Source organism: Prunus mume, linkage group LG6 (genome assembly GCF_029339155.1).
Source record: "Prunus mume cultivar Tortuosa linkage group LG6, ASM2933915v1, whole genome shotgun sequence".
NCBI classification, from domain to species: Eukaryota; Viridiplantae; Streptophyta; class Magnoliopsida; order Rosales; family Rosaceae; genus Prunus; species Prunus mume.
Window position 1 is genome coordinate 18,068,768 of NC_142703.1, and position 19,728 is coordinate 18,088,495.

Below are 19,728 nucleotides of genomic sequence, written 5' to 3' on the forward strand. Positions count from 1 at the left end.
AATCTAGCTAAGTATCCCCGCCTAATGACCTCTCGACAGCTGTCACCCACTAATATTTTTATAAAAAAAATTTAATTTGTTGCCTTTGCTCTTCCATCCTATGCAAATTTTGAAACTCTACTTTAACACTTGAACAACAAAAAAAAAATTCTTCAGACCAACATTGAAGCTCTACTCATCACGACCGCCACTCCTCGCCACATTCGTCAGCTTCGGCGTCAAATTCAACACCGCCATCCTCCATCCTTTTTATCCCCATCCCCTCATCCATCATTGGTGTGTTCTATCTCTTCTCATCTCTTCCTCTTGTTCTCTCTCTTCAATCCAACAACAGTGGAAGTGGCGGCGAGCTTGCCAAACTCCAAATTTGAGGTGACTGACATCAAATTTCTAGGTCAATCTCTCCCTTTCTTTATATCTCTTCTTGGCAGCCTCCGATGCGGCTGATGCAAAGTGGGAGAAAAGATGATGAAACGAGGGTGCAACACCAACTCAAAATCAAGCCCAAAGGTTGCTCAATGCACTCTTAAACTTTTTTTATTTATCATTCTCATCATGTAGTTCGTAGTTTTTAATGCTTTAAAAAAAAAAAAAAGGATTTTGAGCATTTAGAGTAGAAAAGCTTAGAAGGACGCCTTTGTTAACACTCCCACTCGGCCCGATTGATTAATTGTCCATTTTGCCAGCACATTAAGCCCACCCTTACACCCTTTACACCTAAGTTTGAATCCCTCTACCTCTAGCAATTATAAGTATCAAAATTGTTGCTTGATTTGTCAATCATAGGGAAATTGAGAGTAGAGACAGCAGTTCCATCAATTTTTTAATTCAGGGATAGTAGTGTACACTGTTAGACACCTAATGCTGCCAAAGATGTGTTAGTTACAATAGGAATCTAATACTTAAGACCTAGGATATAATTAACGTTGGTGACTTATGGGGCCCTACGTAATAAGCTGCACTACTTAGTCGCCTCTCAAAAGTTGATTAGGTTGTTTGTACACTTGGTCAATCAAATCATATTTCTAGCTTATGACGTACTTAATCCCACGTAAGCTGTGTTAGATCATGCACCTCAAAACGTTAAAAGTTGTTGGTGCAAGTTAGTAATTAAGAGGTACTAGTTGTGAATTGGAATTTTGATATCATGTTAGATAACCACATACCGAGCTTTTAACTTTTTTATCAAGGTAAAAAAGTAACAAGTTAGTTGTGTTAGGTAAGCATTTTGCTATAAATATGAGGGAGTATTCCAGCAGAATAGATACGCCAAGAGAGAGAGAGAGAGAGAGTATTATTTGAGAACATAAAAATGGAGGTAGAGCAAGTCCTACACATGAATGGAGGAGTTGGGAAAACAAGCTATGCAAACAATTCCCTACTTCAAGTTAGTCTCTCTCTCTCTCTCTCGCCCTAGTTGATTTTATATGAAGTACTTCTTATAAGAGGAAAAGTAAATAATTTGTATATTCACCACTTAAAGGGCATGGCTCTTTCTCAAACTATTTTGCTAACCAAAACTACGCAATATATTCATGCTTTCTTAAACTTTTTTTTTTCTTCAGAGAGCAGTGATTTCAACAGTGAAGCCTATAGTTGATGCAAGCATAGAGGAGCTGTGTTGCAATCTCTTCCCAGAGTGTTTGAAAATAGCAGACTTGGGATGCTCTTCAGGACCCAACACCCTTTTGGTGGTATCAGATATCATAGACAACATCCGCAACACTTTCCAAAAACTTAACCGCCCACCTCCATCACTCCAAGCCTTCTTGAATGATCTTCCCCGAAACGATTTCAACACGGTGTTCAGGTCATTGCCAGGCTTCTATAAGAAACTTGATGAAGAACCGGAAAAGAAGCTTGGGCCATGTTTCATTGCAGGAATGCCTGGCTCTTTCTATGGCAGGCTCTTCCCCGACAATTCTCTCCACTTTGTTCACTCTTCTTATGCTCTCATGTGGATCTCTGAGGTTTGGATTTTTAATCAATCATTGAGTCGTTATTAGGCATAAACTCTTCATACACCCAGTTATATATAACTCATTAGTTACACCACATGGCACGATGCTCCATTCAAACATAAAAATATCTCCATGAGAAGACTTTCTCAATCAACTAGGGATTTTAAAAAAAATATATATATCTTGCAGTTTGTCTAATTTTTTAGCTTTATTGAATTGGTAAAATAATAATAATTCTAAAATCGTGTCTGATAATTTAATCTGACAAGTGATGAGCATACACGTGTGTATGTAGGTTCCAAAAGGCTTGGTGACCAAAGAAGGAGAGGGACTTAACAAGGGGAACATATATATAGCAAAGACAAGCCCTCCAGCTGTGTTTAAGCAATACTTGGAGCAATTCAAAAGGGACTTCACGGTCTTTCTGAGGTCACGTGCCGAAGAGCTCGTCCCTGGGGGCAGTATGGTCCTCACAACCATGGGCAGCATTAAGAGTGACGATCCCCTCTGCATTTGGGAATTTGTAGGAATGAAACTCAATGACTTGGTTTTAGAGGTAATTAAATTTTAGATCATATTTATTTCTAATAGATATGGGACACATTATTTATTGCTAATTTGAAATGTACTTTGATGAATTTTCAGGGTTTGATTGAAGAGGAAAAATTGGACACATTCAATATGCCATACTATGCACCTACAACCAAGGAGATCGAAGAGGTGATCGAGGCTGAAGGATCTTTTATTTTGCAAAAGCTTGAAGTTTTCAAAAATGATTGGGACTCTTATGTCAAGCAAGCTAACAGTGGCCTTGATAAGAAGACAAGGGCTGCAATATTTGCCACTGACATAAGGGCAGTGGGAGAGCCGATTCTGGCTAGCCAATTTGGAGAAGCACCCATGGACGATTTGTTTAGTAGGTTTGAAGAAGATGTTCTTGATCACATGGAAAGGGAAAACTGCCAGTTCATTAACCTGGTTATCTCGTTGACAAAGAAGCGTTGAGATGAATATTCAAGAAATGGGGCTTATGTTCCATATGCTTTGTTTATGTAACGTTTGTACCTTTCAGGTCTCTTGGACTTCAGTTTCTTGTTAAGAATAAAGCTGTTGACATCTGGTCATCTTTGTGTTATTCGTACTTCGATTTAAAACGCGTTAAAGGAAATGGAAGCGAAGTTTCTTCGGAAAATTATCAATTTAGCTTCAGTTTTTGATTCGTGGAAAACCCACCCAAAACCCTAACTAGCTATCCAAACTCAAATTTAAGACCCTTGAAAAAAGTTCATGTTCAAGATTGTTAATTAGATGTTTTTTGTTGATTAGAATCACACAAAGAAGATTTAGAAACTCCAGTTCAAGTTTAACAAGATTTTAAAAAAAAAAAAAAAAATCCGCCACACAATTGATGCTTGAACCCAAAACTCCAATTTAGTTATTGTATGCGAAATTGAATGTGAATTTTTATGATTTAATAAGCTTGTTGGTCATTGATATTTTCATGTAATTGGATTTTTGTTTCTCATACCCCATAATATGTTTTCGTGTTTATGATCCATTCACTCGGTTGATACGGCTTAACTTTTTTCTATTATTAAAGGTGTGATTGTGATATCACATGGATGATAAATTATTGAGACTTCAGAGAAATAGACTGCTCCATCTGCATCCACAATATACATCAACACCAAATAAGGGTTTGTTTTTTTTATCTTTTCTAAGGATTGTTTCGTTATCGGCTTAAGTCCCCTCTCCCATATAGGCTTGCATAAGGACTAAGGAGTGTGCACTAGAGCTTTTGCTCTTGCCGAGATGCAACTACTTCTCTTTAATATACATATAAAATAGAGGGTTGATGAGTTGGAAAAGGAGATTAGGAATTTTTTTTTTAGTACAAACGATAGTCTAAATTCACACACATAATTAGAGATGGGAGATGTTACAGGGGTTCGAACTTAAAACCTCTAATATGCAAATCAATACTGTTTTCCAATGAACTAAACCTCGATGGCAGGAGATTAAGATTTTATTAAATAGCTATCAGACATTGAAAGAAGTTGAGGGAGATCACAGACAAAAGCAGAGGGGCCAAGGGGTCTAATAGTAAAATTGTCTTATTAAACAGATGACTATTGCACAATCTTAGCCACTCCATGATAGAAGCCTAACTGAATACCAGAATTAAGGTTCGGTTGTTTTTGTACTTAATCCTCAGCCTCAAGCTTTTTCATGGCCACGTGAACCAAAGTTTGTCTGAAAAAGCTATAAGGAAATAAAGGACAAACAAGCAGATACTTGTTGCACCTAGCTAGTGTTTGTGTGAATGAATTAATATGGCACACACTTCTGGTTAGCACCTAGGAAAAACAAGCATACAGAGCCATGATCCCCTCTACATTATGGAATTGGTCGGATTGAAACTTAATGACATGGTTTTAGATGTAATGTGTAATATAGATTATTAGATATTAGCTAGATAGATAATAGTAAGTAGCTATTAACTAACATTAAACCACATTTATGGTTGTTATCTAGACTACATGTCAGAAATATGTTTACTACAATCAACAACTTTTAAGTGCTAACTAGTTAATAAGCTAATACGACAATTATTTGTTTGGATTCACTCCCTAATACTTCCCATTATCTGAATAGTTCATTTTCTTAAGTCACACGGGAAGATCATCGCTAAAATACAATCCACTCAAGGAGAAAAAGTATTCAAGTATATCTAACTAAGACAACAACAACAAAAGAGAATTCACACGTTTGTAAAAAGGTGATTTGTACCAGTTTTTAACAACATTAATATAGAAATAATAATTTTTTCGCCGTCTATCTTGAAAAAGGTTTGAGTTACGACTGGTCTCAGGAGACGTCGGATAATGGAGTTTATCTAGTAACAGAATACTTGTCACATGGTGAACATTAAGAAGAAACGTCCTTGTTTAAGCAGGTAAAATCCATATTAATTATAGGACCTTCTCCAAGATGACCCATTTGGTTATAAAACCCAAGTTTTCCCTTTCAAAAAGATAACGATTTGGGTTTTGCCTAGAAAAACCGTCGTGGATTTTCTATAAAGACATCATCTTTACATACTCAAATTTTAAGTCCACAACTTTATTAAATTGTTTAAAGATCTTTAAGTCTTATTTTTTTTATGGATAAACGTTTTCTTCATTTAATAGATGTTTAAATAACTCATCATAATTTAATTTTTTGATTTGACTAAAAAAAATCTGAAATTCCATAAATATATACGGCGATTTTTATAAAATAAGTGAGTATTTATAGAGTTTGGTGTGAATTTTGGGGTTGGATATGATTAAATTAATTTAAGCGTCATATTATTTTAACCGTTAAATTTAAATATTAGTCGTTTGATCTTTTTTTTTTACCCTTAAAGTAGCTTGAATTTAATATGAATCATCGATTTACGGTTTTGTTGATAAAAAAAACAGTCAGAACATAAAAAAGAGACGTATACACCAACGCGCGACGTCTTCTGCAATATTTTCAAAAGGATTTTGTTTTGACCAAAAAAAAGATCTTTACGCATATAATGCTTTTTGATTTCTTATGATGCTTATACAACGATTTTAACTAGAAAACCAACCAGGACTTAAAGCTTATATCAAAAATAGTTTCTTTCATAAAACTTGAAGATTCAATAGTTATTACATAGTTAACCAATCTTTATTATACAATAAAATACTTCCTAACAAGTGAGTGAGCGTGTTTATCGTTACACTTGATGTAGTTTTATTCCCCTTACCGTAATCCAAGCATTCCTGGTATGAGATCCAAACAAATACAGGAATTTGTAGAAATGCAAACTGAAAATCTTCCATCATTCTCGTAAATAAATCAAATTATGGTTACAAAGAGAGAAAAAAAAAGAAGCTACAGATCAAAAAAATTTGGTGGAAAGAAATTTTTTGAGTGTTTCTCAAGCCCCCTTGGTTGTTTTGGAAGATACGAACTTGATGAGCACGGTGACCATCGAGGCACCTGCAAGCTTATTTTCAAAACAGTAAAGTGCGATACGACTCTAAAAAATCTGTTATTAAATATGCAAGCTTCCTCCTCATCCACCTGGCTCGTTCAGAAAATCTTTACTTTATTCGGTTTGCCCAAGAAACCAGATAACCAAACAAAAGCCTAAAATGCAAGTGGAAACCATATTGGGTCAAGAGAGAAGGGAGACAATACTGTCACCTATGCATAACAAAAACGCTTAAAGGTCGCCTCTAATCCACACATTCACAGCAAATATACAAGGGTTTAAGAGAGTGTAGGTGACTTTCAAATCAAACCTTTCAACCATTTGATCTCATATGGACCCTAGACATGTCCCTCTACATCTTATGGATTTGCTAAGACCTCAACCTTTCAACTCCCTACATAGGCTTGCATAAGGAGTTTTGTAGAGTAAGACTTTCATGAGGGTGTCTTTAGCCTAGAGTGCAGGAGGGTTTCAAGGCTTCTTAGGAGAGAAAGGTTTTGAGCACCAAAATCTGAAAATTTGGGCGAAAGTCGCGAATTCTAAGTAGATCTTCACCAATTATTAATCAAACTAAGCGTTGTTGACAGTTACCCTAAACCCTAATATGTGAGGTACTGAACTATACCCTAAACCCTAATATGTGAGAGAAGGGTAAGATGGGGTGACCTTTAGAAATTTGTCGGTAAGCCCCAATTCCTGCCATTTTTAGCGTGGTTTTATGCAAGACACTCATGGAACGTTTTTTAAAAGAATTTGTCATCCTTTACATAGACGACGGTTTTTTTATAAAAAAAGTGTCATCTTTACATATAACGATGATTTTTATGCGTCTCTTTACATACAATAGACGCCGATTTTGATAAAAAGCGTCATCTTTAGTCAACAATTCTCGGATAAAGATCGACCAGGTCATCTTTACATATCTAATAGTTAAGCGATTAATTTTTACACGACAACAATGACTGAATTTGATCTTCAATTTAAAACATTACACTTGTGGATACCACAAAATCTTATATCATATTTTTTTAAGCGAAAGTATAAATAAACTCTTAATTGTTAGTGAATATATTTTCATGTTTATGGCATATGCATTTTAAGAAACTAGTTTCACACGATCCAACGGTCCAAACTTGTTTGTTTATACATTCGAGAAGACGTCACATACGCCAAAAGTTGTTTATCGGAAAAAATCAAAGCAGAATAGATTAGAATCAAGTAACGAGAATAAACATTTAGCGATGTGAGTGTATAAATAAAATCATCATTTGAACGGTATATTTTAAATTTTGATGTTTTAAAATACCGACTCTCACACTCCTTCCTATATGAATACAATCTTCTACGACTTAATTTGATCTTCAATTTAAAATATTTGCACTAGTGGATACCATGTGCAAAATCTTATGTGTATATTTAACAAAGTATAAATAAATTCTTAATTGTTAGGAATTTTTTTTTATTTGCGGATACGTTGCATGAACAATATTGGTCGCGCAAGAAACTAGTTTCAACGATCAACATTCGTCAAACTTTTTGTTTGTTATACTTAGCACGAGATCATATCGTCCAAAAATCGGAAAAAATAGCGCCAACATTTGTGCGACGAGATCAAGATAATTGGCACGACGACAAAACATTTCGATTATAAATGAAAAATCATCATTTTTGGTGCCAACTTGCTTATTTTAACTCCGATGTTTGATGAAATTTTTTTTGCGCGACCGCTACCTCCTTGACCCTATATGAATACAATGTTGACTGAATGAAAAAGTTGATCTTCTATTTAAAATATTTACACTAGTGGATACCATAAAATCTTATGTTATATTTAACAAAAGTATAAATAAACTCTTAATTGTTAGTGAATATATTTGTTTTGATGGCATACGCATTCTAAGAAACTAGTTTCAACGATCTAGGAGAGCGATCAACGTGTATTGTTTATACTCATCGAGATCATAAATGCCAAAAATCGGAAAATATTTATATTTTTTGTTGTGAATTATATTAGAGATCAATTGTGTGTAACGTAGACAAAAAATTGCAATGGTTGTGATGTAAATGAAAAATCATGAATTAAAGGTTATTTTAAACATTTAGTTTCCCGTTCGAGATTAGTTGATGATTTTGATACAGCTGACACGCGGTCCAATTAATTCTTGAATTTTCCCATTATTTGGATGGTAATACAATGACTGAATTTTTTCTTCAATTTAAAATATTTACCTCACTAGTGGATACCACAAAATCTTATGTTATATTTAACGAAAGTATAGATAAACTCTTAATTGTTAGAATGAAGGTTTGATTGTTTATAAAAATGCGTGGATCTTTACATAACCTAATGGATGCGCAGCGATTACTTGGATGGAATGGAAGATATTGAGTTTGCAAAGACACAACCGGTGTGCAACTAGAATCCGTTGTACCTTGTAGAATGTGTATAACGACGGTTTTTATAAAATGTTGTTTCATTTAGTAACAATGGAATGATTGAGACATTAGCATTTGGAACCTTCACGAGGAAGACGTCATCTTCGTCTTCAAATGCCACAATGAGTGGCAATGTTGAACTTTTTGGATCATAATGAAAGCGTTATGGATCTTTATACAGGATGCTTTTCCATTTGCATAAAAAGCGATCAACATCAATCAGGAAGGGGAAGATGACGTACCTACAAATAGACGTGCGGATTTTGAACAATATGAAAAATCATGTTTAAAAAATGCCAGACCAAGACGGTTTTTATACTCGGGGTGCGAAAGCGTCATCACGGCCATTGTAGAGCAATGAGCGATGATTTTAAAAATAAAGCGTCATCTTTTCGAACGTGTTTTGATTACTTTTTGGACGGTTTTCATAGAAAGCGTCATGCTTCATACGACGGACAATTTTTATAAAAATTAACACGCAGTCATTTTACATACAATTGCGACTGTTTTTCTATAAAGAGCGTTATCTTTACATATAATGAGTCGAGGTTCAAAATGACATCTTTACATACAATAGACGACTAAGATCCCTCAAAAGAGTCATGTTTATCTGCCCCTGATAACCTAAGTTGTAGACGATTGTTTATAAAAGTCGACGCATCTTTACCATACGACATAGATGACGGTTTTTATAAAAAAACGGTAGACGATGATGTGATGCGGCATCTGCAGATGGGGAGGCATGGGAATAGACGACGAACGCTTTTTTATCCCGAAATGTTAGCGTCATTGGGACTTTACATGGATTCAATAGGCGTATAGGGTTTTTATAACCAACGTCATCTTTACATACAATAGACGACGATTTTCGTCATCTTCCCATATAATTTGCCGCGGTTGGAAATGCATGAAAAAAGCGTCATCTTTACATACATGATAGATGATTGCTTTGATAAAGGATCCTAGCGTTAATCATCTTTACATAAGGCCACTGGTTGATAGAGACCTTTTTATATATAAAAAAGCGTCATATTTACATATAATAGACAACTTGGAAGATTTTTTATGCGTCATCTTTGCATATGCAATAGTTTCGACGGTTTTTATAAAAAGTGTCATGTCTTTACATACAATAGACGACGACTTATGAAAAGTTTGTTGCCTTGTCATCTGGAGATGGTACATGGGACAATGAGTGGACGGTTTTTATAAAAAGCGTCATAAAGAGTTTCGACGGATACTATAGAAGCGTTGCCTTAGACCTAGAGAATGGTCCGGTGATGAGATCTTGGAACAACTTAACCATTTGGATTTTGCTCCATTTGGGAAAACATTTAGTCGGATAAGACTTTCTACACATATGAACTGGACGCACAAGCCTATGTTTTTTGAGCTCCCATATTGGTCGAAACTCAAATTGAGGCACAATCTAGATGTGATGCATGTTGATAAAAATGTATTCGACACATTGGTGGGCACGATTCTAGATCTCGAGGGCAAGACAAAGGACACGATCAAAGCTCGTCTTGATTTGGAAAGAATGGGCATGCGAAGAGGTTTATGGATGAATAGGGACATTGATAAAGCTAGAAGGGATCTTGCATTCTTTTCTATGAAACCGAATATGACAAGAAAGAGTTTCTAAAGTTTGTATCGTCTGTAAAGTTTCCCGATGGATATCCTTCTAATATCGCATGGTGCGTGAATATTGACGGAGGTAAATTTACTGGACTTAAGAGCTATGACTGCCATGTGTTTATGCAACGCCTACTTCCTATGGGTATTCGACACCTATTGCCGGAAGATGTAGTAAAGCCAATCATGTTATTGTCCAGATTTTTTTCCCAACTGACAGCAAAAACATTGCAAAAGACGGACATGTTTCAGTTGCACCATAACATTGTCCAAGTCCTATGCAAGTTTGAGATGATATTTCACTCCAGCTTTCTTCACAAGTATGATGCACGTGATGGTTCATTTGCCAAAAGAGGCATTGCTTGCTGGTCCTGTCAACTATCGCTGGATGTATCCAATAGAAAGGTATATATCCTTATTGTTTGTGTATGCATCATTATCACATGCTTGCTAATTTGTATGATATCGTTTTATTTTGGCAGACTTCTCGGACAGCTAAAAAAAAGTGTACGCAACAGGGCGAACCCCGAAGGATCAATTATAGAGGCTTGGGTTCAATATGAGTCGCTTACTTTATGTGGAATGTATTTAAAAGATGTGGATCCGGCATTTCACTCGTCCTCAGTGCAATAATGACGGAGGTATGAGAAATGAAAAACTTTCTGTTTTTGCCCAAAGCGCACGACCCTTTGGAGATCCTGGACGAAGAGAGTCATTTTCTAGAAATGACATGGAGGTAGCTCATTAGTTCGTACTAAACAATTGTGATGAGATCATGACATACTTAGATGAGCATGAAGAGATGATGAAGCGAGAACATCCATCACATTTGGTTGCCTAGAAACACCGTGAATTATTTCCACAATGGGTATTTTGGATTCTGTAAGGTATAAGTATTTTTTATTTGACAAATATAAATTGTAGCATTGTATTTGTCAAGGAATAATTTGGATTCTGTAAGGAATAAGTTGAAATCATCGAATTCCTCCACTTATAGTGATGAGTTATATAACTTGGCATTCGGCTCGATTCATGTTGAATTGTTCTCCGGGTTGTAATGTTAATGGCGTCAAATTTTTGGGGGTTGCACGAGATGACAAGTTGTGTACGCAAAACAGCGGTGTCCATGTCCTGTGGAGGCGAAAGTACGGACATTGATTTCTATGGCAAACTCACAACTGTCGTGCAATTGCTTTACAAAGATCGATACCAAGTGATCATGTTTAAGTGTCGATGGTTTGACACCAACCCAAATAGGCAAGGAAGTGTTAAAATCGATCATGGCTTACTATCTATGAACATTAGAACTTGGTATGATGATGACCCTTACATTTTGGCAAACATAGCAACACAAATTGTGTATCTAGATGACCCTAAAGCCGGGAGCAGTTGAAAAGTTGTTCAGAATATGGATCATAGGAATGTGTATGCTAAACCAGAACTAGACCAACTTGACAACGACGTCGACAATGTGGCTGACCAACGTTTAGAATCTTCAATGGAAAATGATGCGGAAACACTTCAAGATACAAATGTTATACAAGAACCGTTTCAAATACAAGGAGTGTCTTCAATCGAAATACCGATTCAGTCAATTACAATTGACCTCGGTGATCTTCCGCGATATGATGTTGCAATGGGCCCAAGCAACGACGATGATGTAGTCATAGAGGAAGAGTAGGAGGATTGGGAGACCAAAAGTGATGATATCGACGATAACGAAAGTTATTATAGTTCAGATGGTGAATAATGATTTTTTTTTGTAATTTTATTATGTAAGTGTACATATTTTGTGTAATACAAATATTTGAATATATGTAGTTGTTATATCCAAACATTATATATGTGGAGAAATAAAACATTATTAAAATAAATTTAGTTATAAAACATTAGTAAATCAATATATCCAAACCTTTTTAATAATAATTTTTAAAATTATTTTCACAAAACACTTTTAAAAAATGAAAATGATAAACAATCTGACATGGCGCCAAATCTTTGTGCGACGAAGGAGGCATCGTCGTACTTATTTTGCGCGACACAGTAGGTACTCGTCGCGTAAACTTAAAATTTTGGACGAAATAGTCATCTTGGTCGCGCAAATATATATATATTTTTAATATATACACACGTATATATTTGAAATTGATGATATAATTAGTTCATTATATTCATATAGGGTCAAGGAGTGTAGCTGTAAAAAATCATCAAAATCAGAGTTCAAATAACCGTTAAATCATGGCTTTTCATTTATAACCGTCGAAAAGTTTTGTCCCGTTACTTGATCTCTGAATTTTTTTTTTCTTTTCGATTTTTGGGGTTTGTGATCTCGAAGTATAAACAAACAAGTTTGACGGCTGGATTACTGAAACTAGTTTCGTAGAATGCGTATGCCATCAAAACACAATATTCACCAACAATGAAGAGTTTATTTATACTTTCCTTAAACAAAACATGAGATTATGTGATATCACCTAGTGTAAATATCTTAAATTGATGATCAAATTCAGTCATTATATTCGTATTCGGTCAAGAAATGCAGCTGTAAAAAATTTTCAAAATCGGAGTTAAACTAACCATTAAATCGTGACTTTTCCTTTATAACTGTCGAAAAGTTTTGTCCCGTTACTTAATCTCTGAATGTTTGTTTTTTTCGATTTTGGACGTATACGATCTCGAAGTATAAAAAAACAAGTTTGCCAGTTGAATCATTGAAACTAGTTTAGGGTTTAGGGTTAAGTGTTTAGGGTTACGCGACGAATCTATTCATTCTTCGTCGCGCGAAGTGTACAGAACAAAGGCTTGCGCGATGAATCTATTCGTTCTTTGTTGCTCAATCTCATTCAGACCTTTCACTCCCCAACGGAACACTTAAACCAAATTTTTGGCAATCACAGGATTGCACGACGAAACTAACGATAATTCGTTGCGCAAAGTGTACAGCGAAGGCTTGCGCGATGAATCTATTCGTTCTTCGTCGCGCAATCTCATTCAGACCTTTCACTCCCCAACAGAACACTTAAACCAAATTTTTGGCAATCACAGGATTGCGCAATGAAACTAACGACAATTCGTCGCGTAAAGTGTACAAAACGAAGGCTTGCGTGACGAATCTATTTGTTCTTTGTCGCGCAAGCTCATTTAATTTATCTCCCCGCGCAAACCCTGAATCCTAAAATTTTGGCGGATGGACAACCTTAGGCAATGCAACACGTGTTTGTTTGTCGCTCAAAGTAGACAATTTGAGAACCTTGCGCGACATGCTGTATTCTTCATTGCGCAAAATGCACAAAGCCTAAACCCTAATTCCAATTTTTGGCAGAGTTACAACATTGCGCGATGGAAATTGGTTTCTTTTCGTCGCGCAAAATTCATTTAAAACATTTTGCGTGACACTCTTAGTTCTTCGTCGCGCAAAGTCATGTTGGCGGCGCAAATCTCACGGCATGGTGCTCCGGGCCGAGGATGTGCGTTAACACGTGACGTCCTTCTTTTGGATGCGGTGTGGTTGTGCGCGGGCATGCCAGCACGGTCTACCGTGCGTCGAGATGGTGATGAGGTTTGGGTAGAAGATGGTTTAAATGATGCGCCTGTGTCGAGTTCGACTCCTTATCAAACGATTGTGGTGAGAGAGGAACTGATCTCGGCCGTCGGGTTCACACCTGAGCTACAAGGCCATTTAATGGTGGTGTTGGTGGCGGGTTTTAGGCGGTGCTCCGGCGCGTTGCTCGAGAGCGACGGTTGTATGATATATGAGGTAAATGAGATGACAACAGAGATGGTGCTCCGGCGCCTTGAAAACCAAGGGTCGTATGATATATTGATGAATGGATTTTCCTTACAATCTACCACTACTCCTAGGAAAGCAAATAAAGGTATTGAAAGTGCATTATAGGAAAATATAATTTGCTCCGTGAGAGACTTTTGGTTTGGTGTTTGAACCCTTTGAATGTAGTCTTGAGTTTAGTATTTATAGGGGGAGTCCTGGAGGGACAATCGTGGTTGAAAAGATCTGCGTGGTGGAGCCTGATCGGGGCAAGTGGGTAGTCAAATCGGCATTTGGGATCATGAAGCATGGTGGTGTGACCCCCATGGATCTGGGTAAATCTCGGTCACTGCCCTAATCGTGGGTTCTGCCCCCTTGGGCGTGGGAATGCATTTAATGCCCTGGTCTGGTGGTTGGTGATCTGACCTCAAGTTGTAAGCATACTTGTGAGAATGTTTGTGCCTAACCACTCTGATCTCCATTACCAAATCGACTTCAGTCACTTTCCCTCTCCCCTCGTGCCTTAAATGCTTCTTGCAACTAGTGGGCTTGCTGCGATAGTCAGAGGCATTACTTCATTAAATGGGGCGTGGGACCACGAGGCCACGTGGCGATTTGACCGCAGTATCTTGGCCATATCTTTTACAGCCCTCGGCTTTGGCCCATAATATCGCGGTCGCGAGGCCGAGAGGATTCTACCTTTGCAGCTTTTTCTTTTGTTTTCAGGAGGGCAAAATGCCTAACGAAATGTGGCCGTTTCAGTTCATAAGTAATGGCGCGACAAAGGATCTTTCATCGCGCAAATGTCGGGACACGAATCTCGCACGACGAAAGTTTCCGTTGCGCAGTCTTGTCGCGACTAATACCATTTCGTCGCGCAAAGGTTTGTGCGTCGAACAGTTGTGTCGTCCGAAACCGTTCTGTAGCGAAGGTGCTCGTCGCACAGTTTTGCGATGAAGGAAAAAAATTGGTCGCGCAAAGTCTTTTTCATGCTCTTTGCGCGACGGAATGTGAGCGACGAAACTTCATCAAGCAGAATTATGTGCGACTAAAGGTAACTTTGCGCGATGAAAGTCCCTTCGTCACTCAAAGCGTAAAATGTAGTAGTTGTTGGTCACAAAAGCAAGAGAAGGATTGAACCAGGGAACATATGTATATCAAAGAAAACCCCACATGTTGGAGAAATTTTTGTATGTTCCGAGTATATCATGTGGCTGGTGTACTATTCAATACACATGGGTTATGTGAATTTTGTTTTAATTTTTATGTCATATGTGTATTGGAGAATATTTCTACATGACCCATGTGTATTGGATGGTACATCAATCACGAGGTGAACCGAAACATACAAAAATTACTCCACATGTTGTGTTCAAGGAATACTTAGCAATTCAAAAGGGACTTCATGGTCTTTTAGGTCACGCGCACAAGAGCTGGTGCACTGGAGGTAGTGGGCTCAGAGCATTACTGCTGGGCTCTGTCCGGGCCAACACCAACAACTAGCTATAGGACATGGAAATATGTTGACCCAGAACATGGAAAAAATTTCATGGCCACGTCAACAACTAGCTTTGGATGGTACAGATGTTCTATCTGCATCCACACTTTTTTTTTTTTGGGACAAAATCTGCATCCACACTACACATCAACAAAACACCTACACTAAAAAAACAAAAAAGCCAACAAGGTTTTTTAAAAATTATTTATAAATAAAAGACTTGTAACTTAAGTGAGTAAGCGTATTTATCCTTACACTTGATGTAGTTTTATTCCCTTACCCTAATACTGTCACCTATGCATATAAAGCTTGGGTCTCCTCTCTTATACACACATTACAAGCGCAAAACCCTACCCTACATAGGCTTGCATAAGAAGTGTAGAGTAAGACTTTTGCACACACTACAAGCACAAAAAACCCTAAAAAAACCCTACCGTATTGGATCAAAAGGGACCCTAATATTGTCACCTATACATATGGATGAGTAAGACTTTTGCACACATTACAAGCACAAAAGCCCTACCGTACATAGGCTTGCATAAGGAGTCTAGAGTAGGACTTTCGCCCTTTGCCTAGATGCATCAACGGCTTCTTAAAATAGGAAAATGGGGTTGTAATAGCATCACTCTAAATTTATTTGGGCGAGAGTCGCGAAATAGTTCTAAGCTATAATCATTCACCAATTATTAATCAAACTAAGCCAGTTGACTAATATGTGAGGTACAATGAATTATACCCTAAACCCTAATATGTGAGAGAAGGGTGCTAACATATGACGGTGACCTTCATAGATAATTTGGGTAAGCCCCCATTCCTGCATTGCATGGTTTATGCACCGACGCTCATGGAACCGTGAAAAGATTATCCTCTCCAAGCGTTTTTTATAAAATTTGTGTAACTATTTTTCATGCCTCCTTTTCACGGCCGATTTTGATAATTTGCGCCTTGATTAGTCAACAATTATACTTGGAAAAGATCGACCAGGAGCATCAATATCTAATGTCCTTGTTAAGCTTAATTAATTTACACGACGACTAATGATGCCAAAGATGCTTTAGTTAGAGCAATCTTAATCCGTCAAACTTAGGTTGCTTGTGCACTTGGATAATTATATCATTTTTTTAGCTTATGATATATGTAATACACACCTTATTTCCAATTAGTTTTTTCTTAAGTCGAATCATTGGTTACTTGGATCGTGTTTGTTGGATTTTCTAATTAATTCAATCATGGTATAAGAATATAGTTTATTCACATGTTACGCCTTACGGCCATACATGCCTTCACATTATGATACATGTAAGAAGAGATTATGATAAAGTTGTTCACCATGAAAAAGTCAAGGCCTTAGAATAGATTTTGAGAATGTGTGAATTGCAACCAGAGTAGTTCTTCAATATTTAGCAAAAAATGTAAACGTTAATCCTTTAAAATAAAGTCTCTCCATCGTTTGGAAAAAAAAAAAGTATATGTAGTATGTTTTAAAATAGACTCTCAATATCAACCAGTCTTCTACGACATTATTTATTTATTTATTCTTATGGGAAATACATTAAGAAATGGACATGTGCAAATTTTAAAGTTGTGTGTGATTATTTAATCAAATCATACTTATTTATTATATGATTAAAAAAAATTAACATGTGTAGGTTCCAAAAGGGTTGGTCACAAAAGCAAGAGAAGGATTGAACCATGGGAATATATGTATATCAAAGAAAAGCCCACATGTTGGAGAAATTTTTATATGTTCCGAGTATACCATATGGCTGATGTATTATCCAATATCATGTTATGTGAAAATATTTAATTTTTATGTCCTATGTGTATTGGAGAATATTTCCACATGACCCATGTGTATTGGATGGTACACTAATCACGACGTGAACCGAAACATACAAAAATTACTCCACATGTTGTGTTCAAGGAATACTTAGCAATTCAAAAGGGACTTGATGGTCTTTTTGAGGCCACGTGCACAAGGGCTGGTGCCTGGAGGTTGTGGGCTCAGAGCATTCGCACTGCCTGCAACTGTCCGGGGCCAACACCAACAACTAGCTATGGGACATGGAAATAAGTTGACCGGAACACAAAAAACATTCATGGCCACGTCAACCAAAGTTTGTCTTAAAATGCGATAAGGAAACGAAGGAAAAAGAAGCACATGCTTTGGGCTAGAATGCATATATAGTGTTAAAAGCTTCCTGCAAGTATTATGTAAAGAAAACATGGGCTGTAGGAATATAGTTTATCAATATCTTAATGTATAGTATGCCCTGTCCATGTTAAGCTTAATTAATGTACACTTAGACAACTAATGATGCCATGCCTTAGTTAGAGCAATCTTAATCCGTCAGACTTAGGTTGTTTGTGCACTTGGATTAATTATATCATATTTTTTTAGCTTATGATATACGTAATACATACTTTATTCTCAATTAGTTTTTTATGAGTGAAATCATTGGTTACTAGATCGTGTTTGTTGAATTTTCTAATTAATTCAATCATGGTATAAGAATATAATTTATTCACGCGTTACGCCTTACAGCCACACATGCTTTCACATTATGATACATGTAAGAAGACATATCTCACAGTATGATATGTGCTAGAAGACATTATGATAAAGTTGTTTACCATGAAAAAGTCAAAGCCTTTGAATAGGCTTTGAGAATGTGTCAATTGCGACCATAATAGTTCTTCAGCTAAATTGTAGCAATGGTCCCTGAACTAAGACCAAACTTTATTTTTCGTCCCTCATATTGTTAAATTGTTACGATGATAATTTAATTATGCCTCTATTTTCAGAAATCGTCTTTTCCGTCACAACTCAGTCAACTTTTCCATTAAAAATGATAACATGGCATGGGCAAAAATGTATTTTCGCACAAAATTTTAAAAAATAAATCTCTCTCTCTCTCTCTCTCTCTCTCTCTCTCTCTCTCTCTCTCTCTCTCTCCCAATTTCTTCTCCCCCCACCACACCAATTTCTTCTCCCACCCGATAACCCACATCAGACCCCACCAATTTCTCCTTTAGATGTGGAATCTGGGCTCCAAGTTTCTCTCCCCCACACCCATCTATTTGATGAGATAACACACATCAGACCCAAATCCTCCCACAAAACCAAACAACAAAGGAAAGAAGAGAAATTATATATATATAAAAAGAAAAGCCTCAGTGAATGAATTTTTTTCTCTTTCCAGTAGTTGCTAGTTGTTGGGGCTCTGGGTTCATGGGGGCGGGTGGTGGTCATGGGGAATGGGGAGAAGAAATCAGTGGGGAGAGAGAGAGAGTTTTTTTATTTTTAACATTTTAATCAATTTAAAATTAATGAAAAGACAAATATGCCCTCATTTTTAACGGAAAAGTTGACTGAGATGACATAAAGGACGCTTTTTGAAAGTGGAGGCATAATTAAAATACCACCGTAACAATTTAGCAATATGAGAAACGAAAAGTAAAATTTGGTCTTAATCTAGGAACCATTGCTACAATTTTGCCTAATTCTTCAATATATAAACAAAAGATGTAAACGTTAATCATTTAAAATAAAATCTGTCCATCGTTTGAAAAAAAAAACAGTATATGTCAAATTACTAGTATGTTTTAATCAAGGCGCAATTCACGGGTCATGTATTGACTAATCAACCAGTCGTCTATAACTTTATTTATTTAGCTTTATCAACCAGTCTTCTATGACATTAAGAAATGGACGTGGAAATTTTAAAGTTGTGTCTGATTATTTAATCAGATTAGACTTATTTATTATATGATTAAGAAAAATTAATTTTTGTAGGTTCCAAAAGAGCATGAGAAAGATTGAACAAGGGAAACATATGTATATCAAAGACAAGCCCACATGTTTGGAGAAATTTTTATATGTTTCGAGTACACCACGTGGTTGGTGTACCATGCAATACACATGGCTATGTGAAAATATTTTATTTTATATCCTATGTGTATTGGAGAATATTTTCACATAATTCCATGTGTATTTTGATGGTACACCAGTCACGTGGTGACCCAGAACATACAAAAATGATTCAACATGTTGTGTTCAAGGAATACTTAGGAATTTGAAAGGGACTTCGTGGTCTTTTTGAGGTCACGTGCACAAGAACTGGTGCCTAAGGGTTGAATGGTCCTCGCAATCATCTGCTACATAAAGAGCGAGAGCATTTTTGCTCACCACTTTAACCTAAGGTGTATCTTCACCACCCTTTTCAATGAGAAAAACCCCGTGCCAGGGTAAGCAATCTAGCTAAGTATCCCCGCCTAATGACCTCTCGACAATGTCACCCACTAATATTTTTATAAAAAAAATTTAATTTGTTGCCTTTGCTCTTCCATCCTATGCAAATTTTGAAACTCTACTTTAACACTTGAACAACAAAAAAAAAATTCTTCAGACCAACATTGAAGC

At 36.6% G+C, this 19,728-nt stretch overlaps 1 protein-coding gene across 1 annotated transcript; it reads left to right on the top strand.

Moving 5' to 3' along the window:
- The first annotated feature begins 1,234 nt into the window (after positions 1-1,234).
- On the top strand, positions 1,235-3,096 carry LOC148916312 (S-adenosyl-methionine 4-1-methyl-2-pyrrolidinyl-3-oxobutanic acid methyltransferase-like). The gene is made up of 4 exons (XM_089054609.1): positions 1,235-1,387; positions 1,566-1,970; positions 2,257-2,517; positions 2,607-3,096. The coding sequence occupies exons 1-4, from the start codon at positions 1,313-1,315 to the stop codon at positions 2,964-2,966; spliced, it is 1,101 nt and encodes a 366-aa protein (XP_088910735.1). The 5' UTR covers positions 1,235-1,312; the 3' UTR covers positions 2,967-3,096.
- Positions 3,097-19,728: the final 16,632 nt, after the last annotated feature.